Source organism: Echinococcus granulosus (assembly GCF_000524195.1).
Source record: "Echinococcus granulosus chromosome Unknown EG_S00216, whole genome shotgun sequence".
Lineage (NCBI taxonomy): Eukaryota > Metazoa > Platyhelminthes > Cestoda > Cyclophyllidea > Taeniidae > Echinococcus > Echinococcus granulosus.
The window spans coordinates 49,972-65,781 of record NW_020170596.1 but is presented as its reverse complement, the minus strand read 5'-3'; the positions used below and the strand labels follow the sequence as shown (position 1 = coordinate 65,781).

The 15,810-nt window shown below is 40.5% G+C and overlaps 1 protein-coding gene across 1 annotated transcript; it reads right to left on the bottom strand. All coding sequences in view use genetic code 11, as the record gives it.

The window, feature by feature from the left end:
• Positions 1–95: 95 nt before the first annotated feature.
• EGR_10401 (hypothetical protein) lies at positions 96–14,693 on the bottom strand (the record flags this gene model as incomplete). The annotated part of the gene is made up of 10 exons (XM_024499650.1): positions 96–183; positions 1,119–1,174; positions 2,914–3,102; positions 3,754–3,871; positions 3,917–4,107; positions 6,447–6,509; positions 8,658–8,743; positions 11,906–12,017; positions 12,830–12,896; positions 14,464–14,693. 10 exons carry the CDS (start codon positions 14,691–14,693, stop codon positions 96–98), a joined length of 1,200 nt encoding a protein of 399 aa, XP_024345935.1.
• Between the last annotated feature and the right edge of the window lie 1,117 nt (positions 14,694–15,810).

Genomic DNA, 15,810 nt, shown 5'->3' with positions numbered 1-15,810 from the left:
GTAGCAGTAAATTTGTTCTCCTACAATCAAGGGATAATCGTCAACACATTTACAGCCTTTCCCGCAATTATGGATGTATACTAAAATAAGTTTGCCTAAGTAATCAAAAAGTCTGGTGGAGGTATTAAGTGTAACTCTTGCATACGCCTTATTTTACACTGTTTCAAATCTTGCAGCTTCAACCTGACGTAATTTAGGGAAAATAAATGATTTGGCGAAGCAGAGAGCAGCCTTTTGCAAACGGCGCAGGTTCAAATGTCGCCTTGCATTAAGCCCTCGAAGTACGGCATCTGCCTTGCTTCTCTCCACACACTTGAGCATATGTATGTTGAGATGAAAGCATCATATCAGCGAGAAATTAGGTTCGACGACGAACATGAACTCGATCCACTTCCTCGCAAAAAATAGGCGCCATTAACGAGAGAGGTGCCCTGCCACACTCAGGCACAGCCACTTAAGCAGATACTAGACCGCGATTGCTCCTCCTCCTGCTCCTCCTCTTCCTCCTCCTCCTCCTTAATCTTTTCCCCTATTCAGAGCTCCACATATGGAAATTCTGATGAAGGATAATTTTGCCTTCTCTCATTTCAAATTTACTTATTTTATTTACAACCTGCGTTGTTGAATGGCTAACGTTATACCTTAACCATATTTTGGTGCAATTATCTCAACCTGTGGAAAAAGCAAAATCCTTTTAAATAGTGTGATCTAAAACCTAGTAAGTTCTGGTATTAATTTAAGCCTACTGGCCACAACGGCCAAAAATACTAAATCTTCCACAGTTCTGAGGAAATCACTTGATCAGCTTGGTACCCAGTAAAAACCAAGACTTTATAATGGTATTGCTTAAAGCATAGGGGTAACTACAGTTATATACCTGTTCTATTCACTACCAATAATAAACAGGGGGAAATATATCTGCAGCCTTCTTACAGAGCTCCAGGTGGACATCAGAATAAAATTACCGAGAAGACGTAAGGGGTGTAGTTGCAGTGTATAATGAGAACTTTAGATTGTCCGTTTCATAATTTTTCTACGCTGAATGAGAGTTCTATTTAAATCGGCATGTTTCACTGGCGCCATTTCATCCTACCTGATCAAGAGCTAACATTACCTACTTTGTCTCAAAATCGACTGTTGAAAGTGGTTTTTTTATCATAACATAGAATTTGACCTGCGAATTTTGTTTTAAATAGGCTAATTATTTTATTTGCAGTAAATTAAGTAAGTAAGTGGGTAGGTAATTTACTTACACTGACAATAGTCCTGACTCACCTTGATCCTATTGAAACCCGTCTTATGTTATATTCAAATCGCCTCAACCAGCTAACCGTCAGGAGTATCGCAAGCGTCGACTTTTGCGTGATTAGGCGCCATTGTTGTGTCTCGGGGTGATTTGCAAACTGATTTGAAACTAAATTGATGCTATATTTCCGTAGATTCCATGAAGTGCGAAAGGTGGTGAAATGTTTTTTAATGTTTCGTTTGGAGACGTTAATTTCGATTATAGGACTTTATCAGTTTATTAATTTTAAGTAGGGGAACAACAGTTTCGGTTATTATTTAATTGGTCTTGGACTAAAATTTGGGAAATCTAATCTTCTTGCTTAAACAATCGATTCCGGCGGTTTTACTGCTTATCGTTATTATTACGAATAATTTTATTAGGCAATTCTGATAAATTCAATTAGAATTCTTATGGCGATTAATTTGTAGTTATATTTAATAAAATACAATTCCCAAACTCCACTTTTAAGTTTTGATCTACCTCACCCTTTCATGCTTTATCCCTGTTGTAATAAGCCTCAAAATGCACAGTCAACGTTTTTTAGTCCGTTGTTCCTGTACTGGGACATGCTCTACATCCCATCCTTTTTAGCGCGTTTGATTTGATAATTTTTGGCAAATGGTTGATCACATTCGAAAATGATAGCCTTTTGTAGGAAGTTTTCCAACTTTATCCTTCTGTGCACGTTAACCCTACTTTACCTCGAAGATTTCCGAAGGGAATGAAAAGGATTTAAAGTGGCTTTTTGGCTGAAGTCACCGTGAGAGCACTTGCTTTTCCACGTAACTTTGAAGGATCTGTTTTGTTCTCAGCGTCGATTTATTCAAATGCCACAAATGTAACGAGCCCTACCATTGCATACTTTTGGTGGAAAAGAAACGGTGTAGCGAAAATGCAGTGTTTGGTTTAATACTGCATAAATGTATTATGGATGATCACCCATATATATTTTGCCTGATTACAAGGCAATAAGTGCGTTCCATTCGAGTTTATGCTTCAGGTCATAGAAAAAAACTGTAGGAAATGTACTACAAGTTACTTATTTCTTCTATGTTAGTGGTGTTCTAGTATTTCATTTTATTGGTGCTGCATGGATTCCTTGGAAGTTAACTTTTCCGCTCCTAGCTTCTGGAGTGCCCAAAATACATAAAATGGTTTTCTCTTTGTTCCGCTTGGATATGGGTCAAAAAAGTTGTACTTAGGCGACAGACTAGATTTTGATTAAATATGAGGCCTTTATTTGAAATTTTTAGTTTTCGTGCACTCATAAAAATAATAAAGAATGCCTCAAGCAAAAACACTTCTCCAAATTAGTTTTTCTTTACCATATGCTTTGCATAAGTTCAACTCCTAAATATCGGCTGTAAGATCATCATCCACCCTTTTTCAAAAAATTAAAAATTGTATTCTCAAAATCTCGGGTAAGGTCCAATTAAATGACATATCCTCAAGTTCTAATCACTGGCCTTCTCGACGTTTAAATCACCGGTTTCAATATATGGTATGCACGTGGGTCACATGAACAAATAGACAAACAACTTTTATCTCCGTCAAAATGTGCGGCGGGGGTTTGGTGACAACTGGATAGTAGAGCAAGAGTTGGCGTCAATGGGCAGGTAATCTACTTGATCATAGAACTCGAAAATGTAAGTAATTTTTGAAGCGGTTTTGGCTTGGTTTTCCGAACGTGATCCACTATCCAGATAAATGTCAAGTTTTGACGTGACAGTTGCTCTGCTGAATTTCCAAAATTTATGCATAAAGCCATGCCAAACATTTTTAGATTGTCTTTTAGCCAGCTGAACAAAAAATACCTAAAAACTAGAAGGAAATAATCGCCCCATTATTTGAATAAAGGTGTTTACATCGGTCAAAGTGTGGTAATGCAGACGCACGGTCGAACCGTAGCTGATTGGTGGCTTTCAAGTTAGCTGGAGGCAGTTCACCCGCCTGAAATCACGACGTAATGGAGCAAGTCGAATGGCACTTCGGCGAAGCGTTTACTCTCAGGCATGGGTAATCAAAGATAACGGAGTCTCAGTCTGGTATAGAGTTGCTTCTTGTGAGTGTGAGAGAATAGTTGGCGACATAATTGACATTCTTCAAGCATTCCATGCGGCAGCACGTGTATTTGCCATTAATTCGTGGACGGTTTTAGCGTTTGTTGTGCGGAAATCGGACACTCAACAGGCGTAGTCACTTACACTTCTCTAATTTTGCACAACGATTGAATATCCAAGGAGGAGTTTACCAAATTGAATGTACTTTCTCTTTGATGATCCTTTTGTGAAGTGATCAAAGGCCTTCAAGTTGTTGATACAACAGCCACGAACGTCGGCATTGTTTACCTTTATATGGGCAGCGCCGCAGTGATTGAAAAAGTTCCGAGCAAATTTAGCTACCGTAAATGAATGCCACTTACCGACTCCCTCACCGAAATTGCTACTACTTTCTGTTTACCTGACATACAAGATTGTCGACTTTTTCAAATCACCCGCTTGAGCTTTAGTGAAAGTGACGACTTTCTTCTGATTGAACAATTTAAAATTATTCACGTAAAATATATTAGTCTCAAAAGAAGCGCTTTTCTCGTGAAGTTAAAGTGTTCGAATGCAGCGTCTTTGTAACACTTTGGGTTTGAAAAATTTTAAAAATTGGTAATAGTCTTTGTCTTCATTGTTGTTCACGCTTCTTTTAAATGTCCACTGTTTTGCAGATGCTACTATCACTCGAACTTTTCCCAAATTAAAGCGTAGTGTCCTTCGGTAGAACAGTGAATTACTGACCTCTTCGAAGGATTTTATTCGATTTGCAACCGACTTAGGAAATTTACATAGTAAAATTTATCATCTAAATAACCTATGGGAGTTATGCATTTTCCGCTATTCTACTCCTCTTGCAGTACCAAAACCTAGAATTCGAGCTTTTGATAAGCTACTTCCATTCCGTCGGAAATATGCCATTTGTGACCAACTTAATCGTCTTCCAATAAACCACTCATTGGTCAGTACGGCAAAGATTTGGTTGGTTGGTAAGTTTTGTGTCATAACAATTTACATAAGTACCTAAATTATAGGAGTTCAAAAGGCTGCAAAAGTGACATTTTTTCATTTGTATACTAAATCGAGATAAAAGTGGTAACCTGTTTATGAGACTAGTAGAGTAATAGAAAGATAGCGCTGGAAACCATGTCAACCTTGGGGTCGGTTTGATGGGTAAATGTCCTGGAAACAGCACTTTTATTTATTCAGACAGTCCTTAAGAGGTCAAACGTCATTTTTTGGAGGTTTTATTTTGTGCTTATTCCTATTCAACTTCTGCAGTAGCATTGAAAGGTTTCAAACGTGGTTTTGTGTCAATGCCTAAGTAATATTACTGTAGAGCTATGCAAATATCGATGATTCGGGGCTTGCCCTTTGTCAAACTTATCTTTGGAAAAGTATAATTCGTATTTTCATTGAGAATATTTGGAAAGTGGAATTGGCTTCCTTTGGCTGATTTGATTTCATTTTAGAATTGTTAACAGAATTGTTTCATTCACCCCATCTCTTTCTCCTACTTATTATTCACCCTGAGAGTAGCGGATGCATCACAATTTCCGAGTGACAATAGCAGCTCCATTACATGCAGCTCTTTTTTTTGACTCTTTCTCATAAAAGAGGCGTCAAAATGGAGTCGATAAAGACGACGTTTTCCATAGATTAAAGAATCTGTGTCGAAATCTACACTTTCTTATAACTTGACTTCCCCAAAATTGGCTTAAAAACGAAGCAAAAAGACTCATCTGACTATCATATTATACAATCCTTAAAACTACCGCTTCTTCTAGGAACACGTTACTTATTGTTTAGATGCTTCGAAAGCTAGATAAGTGCTCCTGTTTTGCGCATTGTATGACCTCTCCCAAGGAGAGTAAGTTGTTGGACAGGGTCTTTTTGTTTTTATTATTAATGTTACTAGAAAGTGGCCGCTTGTTATAACAGGGCCTTACCCATCTCATAAGCGATAGGGAGAAATCTGGTAATGCAACTAGTCAGACGTACACTTTTTAAGCCCCATCAATTTTCAATGCATTCTTTCCGTCTCGAAGCATGATTTCCACTTCGACAACACTGAAATGACTTTAGGATTTCAAATCATTTTTATTTATTCTGGTTGACTTTTGATTTTGAAGACAACGCTCATTTTAAAAAGCATAGTAATAATAAGGAAAACTTGATTAGTAGAAAGACTAGGAATGGTAATCATAGCGAGTAAAATCGACCAATTATTAACTGAAGGTTAAGGCCGCACTATTTAATGTTTATCATCCCTTAATGAAATAGTAGTTTCCTAAACCAGATGCTTGCAATTTGATTCGCTTTCAGTCGGACTAAAAAGTGAACTACTAATTTAGCAACCCTCATTTAAAGGCTAAGTAGTATATACCCTCTTATTGCGCTAAAATACTATCCTAGGCATTCTAGTCCAACCTCATACCAACGGGCTATTCTTTAGATGTCACTCCCTTCGTATTTGGCTCGAAGTAGGTAGAAACAGGAAGTCGGCGGCGTTTTGTGGTAGTCCAAAATGCCTATAGAATTGTTTTTCACTGAGTAAACTACTATATGATGCTAAGGCCACCTAACTTTTCCTACACCAGAGCACAGAAACGTGCAAAGTTGGTTGTGAAGAGGTCACACTCCTCACGATAAGAACGAATTAATGCATTTTGTTAATTTTAAAACCGCTAGAAGTTATGTTTAGTAGAAGCGTTTACCAACATTTACCAACAACCTGATTTGCCGTGTTAAGTACTCGAAATCCACTTATATGATTTTGTGAGTCATTAACGCATTCATGTTTTTACCATACAAAGTTTATATTTATATCTTAAGACCCAAAGCGTTCCAAAATGAAGTAAACATATTTTTTTCGCCCCTTTCACTGTGAAAAATCTTAGCTTCTCGCCAATGCCGTTTTGAGAGTAACGCCACACGAAAACTAGGCCCAATTGGCTTTTTAAGCATTTCACTTAAAATCTGTGTAAAACTAAATGACGAAAGCAGCTTAATATTCGCCGTCTTTATATGTAGAAATGTATCACAATTTTTCCAGCAGCAGGGTCCCTAATTCTGGGTAGAAGCGACACGGCTGAGTGTCTCCTGCGCGACCTTACCAACAATCGTACTGCATACATTCTTAAATAGCTCCAGTAAACATCCTCATTTGGTCGTTTATCCTCCAGGAAAATGAAAGTATTTCACTTTAAACACATGAGTCAAGTACTATCGGCCATGCTTTAGGAAAGGTATCTCTGGACAAGTAAATTTTGTCATTTTCCGGGAGGTCCGATCATTATATAGTTAAATAAAGTGTCCAGAAGACGAAATGGAAACCTTTGAGACTGAAAATTACTTTACTTATGTGTTGACAAATAAATTACCCCTTTGATAGAGATAGGTAAAGCAGGACCGCAGTTGCATCCCTCCCTATACGACGCAATGAAACCCTAGCAAAACATATCCTTTATTTGTTTTATACAAGACCTTTCTTTCTACAACATGCTATTTTTACGCACCTTTTTAACGCATATTTAAAGTTGTGCTTTGACAAGACACAGCATTCACCTTAACGGTAGGGCAAAAAGTGGGAACTAACTCCATTTGGTTTGCAGCCAAATTGACACTGACACCTTGAAATATATGGAACATGAAACAAGGCTTTGATTCGTTAAGAGGGCAACTTTCACTTTGATACGGATGTAACTTTCGCCCTTTCACATCCTCTTCTTTCATATTTAATCGGAACCAACCCCTTGGAAAGAAACCCTCCATTCACGTCCTCCTAGGCCTTACCATTGCATTACTGGAAATGTGCTTTACGATATTGAACCTTTCAACCCCACCACTTGCCCACCCCTTCGACGCGTTCATTTGCTTTTAATTCGTTGACACATTCATAACGGCCCCGCAAAACCCGCTGAAAGCCGCATTTGTACGCCGATCCATCTGCGCATGGCTAAGTGCGATAACAGGTGACAAAGGGGAAGGGTAATGAAGATGAATTCAGCATACTCATACCAGAAATTTGGCGCCCCATCGGTGGCGCTCTAGTGCTCAAGAAAAAGATGAGATCCACTTTGAACAACTTCGAACATGACCAAATTACCAGTAGTGATTGAACTGTACTAAAACCTGACGCGATTCAGGAAACAATCTAGATGGAAAACGTCATGTCAGCGTGATCGCGCATCCGTATTGAAGTTGCAGTAGCATTGGGAGGTTGGCTGCTGCTGACGCGGCGGGCGCGGACACGTGTTGCTGTTGCCGCTCCCAGCCACTAGTCACGTGATGGTGACATGTGACGATGAATCAAAATGCCCCTCATCAAATGACATGACTACTTCATTAAACGATGATGGATACTTTTTCCCTCCATCATTAAATTGACTAGCCTTTGTTCCGTTGTGATGATGTATTGCCGGTGCGCACCATAATGTAGATGGCATTTGCACGTCTTTTCCCAAACTTAGTCACGTTTAATCCACAATTATTCCTCAACTGATTCTCACATTTTTGTGCCAGGTTCAATGAATGGGCTCTTTAGTTTCTGGTGTACAGACAAGGCGATGCTTGACCTCGGGTGTGTCATGAAAACCGACGTCTAGGACTAGCGTCTAGTGTTGTTGGGGGATTTATTGGTATATCATAACTCAGGCTACTAGGGAAGTTTCACATGCTGAATGGTCATAGGATCGACCGCTGTTGCGGTGAGTGGGATATCACCACAGTAAGAATCGCCACCAAGAAGCCCACGACCAGCGGTCTCACACACCAGAGTAAGTATTCTCGCCTTTTCTGAACCCTTCGACTTCTAAGCAATTAATGAGGCAACTTCTCTCTCTCTCCACCTCTGAAGTACCACTTCACACCTACTTCATTCGCTTTTGCCATTCGCCCTATTGTCAAGCTACCTTTACAACCTCCTTCAAAGAAAGTATCAATATGGGTGCTTTGAAAGACTAATACAACTGCTCGGCTGCACAGCCGCACCACTGGAGACATACTGTTGGCCTTCAAGACGCTTCGGTTGAGCAGACTTCAGCAGCAATAACCAAAGCCACGGTCTTCACCCAAATGCTCCACGAATATGTTTCATAATTGTTGCCTTGACTATATGAGATCAGAGACAACAAATTCCAATGAAATTTTGACACAAACTTTCCTGCATGAGAGCCAAACGGGAGAAGTATCATTCATTCGTTGCTGCAACTACCCCATCCTGTTTGGCGACGAGAAGGGTATCTGATCGAAATCGGAGTCCCTTTGATGTGTGTCGGTTAATAGTGCACCTCACCTCAATTTGAGGTGAGTCCAGTGTCACTAACTTGACTAACAATTCCGCGCAGCACTTTCATGAATATTAGTTTTTGTGAATTTATTTCCCACGCAGGTGATAATCGGTGTGCTACCGCTGTAGACATGAAATTTCAATTAACGAGAGAGTGATGTCATGGTCATGGAACACCATGCATCTTATCGCCATGGCTCAAAGTGAACAGTTCTCCTCAAGAAGTCTGGGAGCATAGGCCTTAAATACGCACCTTAGGTACTAATTTGCTTGCAAGTTGCAGACATTTTACCCACTCTAAGCATGTGTAAGTTGATTGTTCGGTTCCTGAGCTCACCCAACTGCAAAAAGACGCCTCAACTTGGCTGCGTTCCGCCAAGGCCAACGTTGAAATAGTAAGTAGTGATTGGAGTTGAATGTTGAAGGCTTTGAAGAGAGAATGCTGGCTGCAAGGCTGAGTAATTAATGGCCATTGAAGGCACTTTGACAGGGAGAAGGGAGGGAGATGTGCAAAGGACTCAATTAGCATTGACTGGGAGCGAAATGCAGCATGTGACCTGTAGCTAGCCAAAGGCACAGCATGTCAAATTGGTTGACAGTGAGTGGAGGTGGCGAATTGGTCATGGCCTTGCCAGATATTATGACGCATGCCTCTTGAATTTTCCTCACGGCACTGGACCTCTGAACGACCCACATCTAACTGACAAAGATGGGAACTACTGACGCGGTCCTCCACTTCGTCGGCTGTCATATGTGTGCGTACGAGCTTATGGAACTGTCTGCCTGCTTCCGCACTTCTTTTCATTGACAGCAAATCACGCCATCAGTTATGTTTGGATTGATGACATCGTATTCTGACTCCATGCTGGACTGGCACTTATCATCCACGCATTAATTAGGATTCAGGACATAAGATGAAATGCCTGCTGCCACTATCGAGGTCATGGGAATGGGGTTTTCCTTTTCCCTTTTACGTATATTTTACAGCGGTTTGTCGGTACACTAATGTCACTCAAAGGTGAATCATATTCGTAGGATGTTTGAATGAATACTTGAATAGAATGAAAAGCGTTAGATGTAACTTCCACGTACTCACCGGAGCAGCTGTAATGGAGGCGCTTGTAGCTTCTCTACAAGAACCGTCCTGTGGTAATAGTGACCTGGAGACATGGGATCGGGCGCCTTGCTGACTATGAGGAAATGTGAGCTCTAAGCACAATTGGTTTTATTAGAAATTGCGCTAAATTTCAAAAATCAGTAGAGAGTACTCGGAGGTATTTGATCCACTTTGAGAATGTAAAGTACTCCAATTTGCTGCCACTGTTTGGACAAGGAAAAGGAGTGCAAAAGCGTCGCGTGCGACAGGATGCTAAGACAACTCAAGTGCAATTGTTGATTCTCACGCGCCATGATTGTGGGGAAAAAACAACTTCCCATTTGAGCGATAAATTTAGGGTACAATACACATTGTAGAAGTTTTCTGATAAACTTATGATAGTTTGTCGGTAGCATTCGCCACCAGGCCTTCCTTAATGTATCATGCACTAAAAAATACCTTCATATGGTAAGTGAAACATCAAAGATTAGACTTTTCCGATAAAGTAACCCACCTTAATTACTTAGGTTATATCACTCTCAATCTCACACGTTTTAGCTTAAGTTGAACGAGATAATTGGTAAGCTGTTGAAAATATTGTTTGATATTTCGCATTCTTAACACATCACTAATTCAGAGTCACGTCTGCAGTTCACCGCACCTGCATACAAGTACACTCACTTTTATGGACGAAGTGGCGCGTGGGTTCGATGTGTGGAGTGGATCTCAAAGCAATGGATCGCCAGGGAATAGCCAATGATGTAGTCTTTCGTCACAGAAATTTAAGGCCATAAAAGTTTTCAATGCACTTTTTATGACTAGCAGTAAGCCAGGTTGTAACCATTCCACCAGCCTAGGCTCCTCGTCTGCCATCTGCTGCTGCCCACCCGATGTAGGTTTCAGCAAATTGCTTCCCCACCACGCACTCTCAACATGACTGACGCCTGTTCTTCACAACTCGGTCTTCAATTTCTGTGTCAGTGTGCCACTGGTGACACGCACTTCCTCACAATTATCAAGTGTTAACACTAAAGCGTCTTCCTGAACCGCATACATCATCCTGTGGAGATTCATCACCCCAAAACAATCAGTTTGTTTCCGTACCACTTCTGGATGGTACTTTTCGCCGCCACACACCTCACCTTCACCAGTTCCTCTGTATCTGATTGAACAGAAAGCTGCCCTCTGCGGCCATGCAATAGAGTCAGTCTCGACTAGTAGGGCAGACGAGTGTGAAGCGCATTCATCAGGTTGGTTTCACCGATCGTGCACAATGTGAGTGTCCCTACTTGGTGGGGAATAGTACAATCAGGAGCGCAGTCAAGAGTAGAGCAGACTACCATGCCGATGACAGAATGACGCATGGCAGTGCTTGACAATGCATGCAAGTAAACGATAACATGCAGTTTTTAAGTGCCTACAAGTCACAAGTGGCTGAAAACTAAACGAACTTTCCGGTCACCTGAATGTGTTTGCTGTCAAGATTCCAACAAGGCTGGCCATCCCATATCAATTTCCAGTCAACATGACATAAATCGTTAATGCCAAATTCGTCCTTTTGTGCACGTCACTGACATCACCATCGGTCATTCTTCAAATTGAATTTTATGCAAAGCAGAGGTGTATGGAGGTGTGAAGTCTTCATAAAATAGCCTCACAAAATGAGGTAGCCAATCCTAAGGCTGTTGGAGTGGTCGGACCCACAGTGCAGACGCATTCTGCTCATGAGACTTGTGGCATCGGCACTCAGTTGAGGTGGAGATACTACCATTACCTTGTGAAGAGGTATCACAAGCGACATTGGTGTTTGCCTGCGAATAAAGGCAAATTATGGCGCATGATTTAGCGTTGTCTATTTACGAAGGTTTTATCAGGCCAGAAACATGAAAACGCCGCTTGTTAGCACGACAGTCCTTAGTAGACTGATTTGGAGGCTTTGCTTTCGCCCTCTACGTCAATTTCACCAGACGAATAATCCAATTGCCGTGTAAATGCGAGTCGTGATATGTACGAATGGAATTTAGGTAATGTCAAAGTTGTGCACAGTAAACAAGAGCAATAGGAAATCCAATTAGCCTTCTCTGAGTAGGTTAAAATGGATTTGGATGATTCCAGTGCTTCGTGAAGGGCTTTGCCTTAACGGCCAGTTTCTGCAATTAAAAATTGTTTTTTGTTGGAGGCTGCCTTACTAGGCTTGTGTTTAAACATGGAAATTGAAAGTTGTAACCCTTCTTGTAACCACATCATTTTAGCAGAAGAGGCAGCTTTGAATGAATTTAAAGCTGGGTTTTTGAAGCGACTCTATTTGCGATTATGCAAAAAGAGCGACCGTTGCCTTATGAATTTGAGTCGAGGTCTTTGTAAAATTCGCTGTAAGGTAGTATGTGCTAGCTCAATTTAAGGACCAACTTGGGCTGTTTGAGTTGCCTCATTGAAATTATCCTATGGCTTTTAAATAAACTAGCCACTCCAGATGCGCCCTCGCATCAGGTTAAATTGCTAATTCAGGTGAAACCAATTTAAAGAAATTCTGCTGTTTCAAATAGGGTTTTGCCAATTCCTAGCTGTTGACATTTGATAATCAGCCAGATTTTAAAACCAACCCATGGAATGTAGGAGGCACGATTATTTGGGAGTCAAGAAGTGGACAATTGAATTTATCGGGCCTATGACTTATGAGGGCTGGGTGAAGAGACCATGAAAAGCTTTCGTAGAAATATGTCTTCCAGGTTTCGATCAATGATTGTTCTAAATACGCGGGTGATCTCGGTGACTCTGAACCCAAACACAGGCCCCCATTTATCATATAACTTGGTCGTCCAGACTTTCAAACTATCTTAATTCGCTTACACATAGAATCTTCGAATTTATTGTTCCTGCCGCTTCTGTCATCAAGGCGCTTGAGGCATGTACTGGAGTAAAATTTTTGCAAATCAGGAAAATGATATTACCAAATCTCGCTTATCCATTTTAACTCATAGGCTCTCTTTTAAATTCATATTTCTGTAAAAGAAACATTTCAGGGGATAAACGATCGAATCAGCCGACAAAATTTTTTGCTGAATACCGAATTATCGTAGGTAGGACCTTAATGAGGATTCAGGTAAGCCTACCTTTTTGATGGAACAGTAACCAATCTGTATGCTTATTTGTGAATATAATTGTTTATATTTTAAATAGCTAATTTTTCAGTATCATTGCCACCAGTAGTAGATTGGTCCATGCCATAAATGTCTCGCCTTAGTTTATCAAAATTCCCGTACGAAAAGGCTTTGTTATCAAGAGTTCATATTCTCAAAGTATCTTGCAGCAAAAAACACAGCCTATAATTGGAATAAGTTTAGCAAATATCTTAAACTACGGTTTTTGAAATGATTGCTTTGGTCGATATGCCACAACTTCCTGTTTAATTCATTAATCATCAAACCCCTTTGTTTAATCAGGAACGCTGTCAGGTGTGCTGCTCCGATATGAATTGATTCCTGCCAAGGTAAAACTAAGCTAACCCTCCATCCAGCTAACCACTGAGGAGACTGTCTGTAGCTTCACGTCTAACTACTCACAACTAGGAATTAGTAAAAGTTTAAATTGGGCTTAATTTGTGGCATTGAAAAGTAACACATCACATTAGTCGTGTTTTAAAGTGACATCTGTTTCAACCATGCATTCGATAACACGGGCTTTTTCGCCTCTAGTCATCATGACTCTCTGCGGATGCATACAGCTTCTCGATCCTTTCGTATGTCATTTGTGAGTTTTGTGCCAAACCCCACGTTTTATTACTTCTTTGGAGGTAGTGCCAGTGGTGACCAAAGTCGGCCCAAATGAACAAAAGCTCAAATTCGGCGATTGGATACCAAACCTTTAAGTTACATGAGAAGGCGTTTGATGTGGATAACGAATCTGAGGAGACTCACGGAAGAAGGACTGAAGTGCCGTCGACTTTTGCCAAATCCAAATCCAGAGTTTGGCACAATGGCCGCAATTAAGGTGGGATCGGGTCCTACAAAACTAAAATCGACCTCTCTCCATCAAGTTAGTTTCATGCAAATATTACAACGGAAGTAGACTGGCGTACAGGATTTACTCACCGCAGAATCCCGTCTAGTAAACAGCGCTAAAAATCTCCAACCTACTTCGTTTTGAAAGGACGCAATATTTGGGTATCAGAGACTAGTAAATGAGTCTACTCCACCTAGTGCTTGCCCTTCGTAGATGTTTGAAATTCATATAAATGCCTTTTATGATCGAAGCAAGTGGGTAGCCATGGGAGGCACCGTAGTTTTACATAATGGAATCTTAATAGCCTCCTGCATTTAAATACAAAGGAGGCTATGCAGTTGAGCTATATTTTCGCAAACGAGTAGTTAACAACGTGGTCTCTTCAGTCTTGGCAGGTTTAGCCATAACTTTGGTGATATGGCCTTCCGTCGGCTTTAATTGCCTTTCAGTCCCGCTGTATGCTAGTAATAACTCATACTCTTTTATTGCTATGCCTTATTACAGCTTCAGGGATACTTGGGTGGTTGCAAAATTCGATGGGATTTGATACACTAAAGTTGGGTTATGAGGGGTAGGGAATGCCCTTCACTTCATTTGCCTTTTTCAGGACGATGAACATTAAATAGTTTTCCATGGGTTGGTCAGTGTCGAACTACAAAAAGAATCGAGAGTCTTTAAGATGCGGTTGTATGCACACGTATTTTGACTTCAAAAATATCCAACACTATATGTTCTGCTGTCTTACACTCTTTTCAATACTAAAACACTGCTCTGGACTGGCATCTTGAGTCCATAGAAAGGAATGCTATTACTAAGTTCATTACGCGGTTTTCGTTCAACTTGCCACACAGCGATTACAGACCTACATTTCACAGCAATGTAAACGATTTTATCATTCGAAACATATTTTTCGTCAAATCTATTAAGAACAATTCTATTCTGTACTGGTACAAAACAGCAAAGTTGCTTGTTCATTTGTTGCCGTTATTTCACATAAAATGACGTCCAATGGAATTAAACAGCTTTCCTGAAGTTATTTTGTATTTCATGTAAAATTAAAGCAATGTCACCGATTTTGCCCAATGAAGTGGGCACGTTCCTCGAATGACCTCCTTGTTAATCAACAAAGAAGTCGGGAGTTTGGTTAGAACAAATTTAGCAAAAACTGCGGATTCTGGAGCATGTACAAAAAAAGGCAAGTAAGGTGCATTTCAAGCATTGGCTGCTATTCCACCTTGCCCATAGGCGTATGACGTGCATTTCAGTCACGTGACAATCGATAAAGAAAGGGGGCTCTCGATGCGTTATCGTGCCCGCGAAGGATTGTATTTGATCCCCTCCCCACCGAGCCAGTTATGTGAGTGCGAGGATGCCCCAAGCAGGATTCTCTTGTTCGCTCCATCACGTGACCGACTGGCTTTGCACAGGCCTTGCGGCAATCCATTTGTTGGGAGAGGAGCTCTGACTTCAGAGCTGACCCAAAAGATTTCTTCTATCCATTCCCTTCTTCCTTTATGCTGCATTTCTGGATAATGCCTTATCTTACCCATGTCGTTTAGACTGAAAGGCGGGATGATTTTTGAGCCCTCTCAATCCATATTAACCTTTCTACCTAAAATGTTCTATATTAAACTTCTAAATATTTCCATCGTTTTTAACAATTGCTACAATCTCTGCTGAAGCCTAGAAATATTTCATCTACGCTGAATGGTATGCTTCATCTATAGAGGTGGGTGCTTTTGGCTTTCGTATCTCAAGGTTCCCTCAACAAACGGGACTGTCTCATAAGTGAGGTATAATATCAGCCTTAAAATATGTAGAAATACTTATTTTAAGGAGGCATTTTCTCAAAATTTGGTACCCATAGAAAATACATCAATATTATCAGCCTCTATTAATTTAGCCTTAGCAACTGGAGTCCCTTTCAAAGGCGTAATAAGGTATACCACTGTAGAAGGAAGATACACTACTGATGCATAAAGGGGTTGGGAGGCTATGTGTGGACGGATGTCAAGGGCATTAAAGTGGTAATTGAAGCCGCGGGTAAAGTGAACAAGGGAGCATCTTAGGACGTGAAAGGTAGGATGCGTTC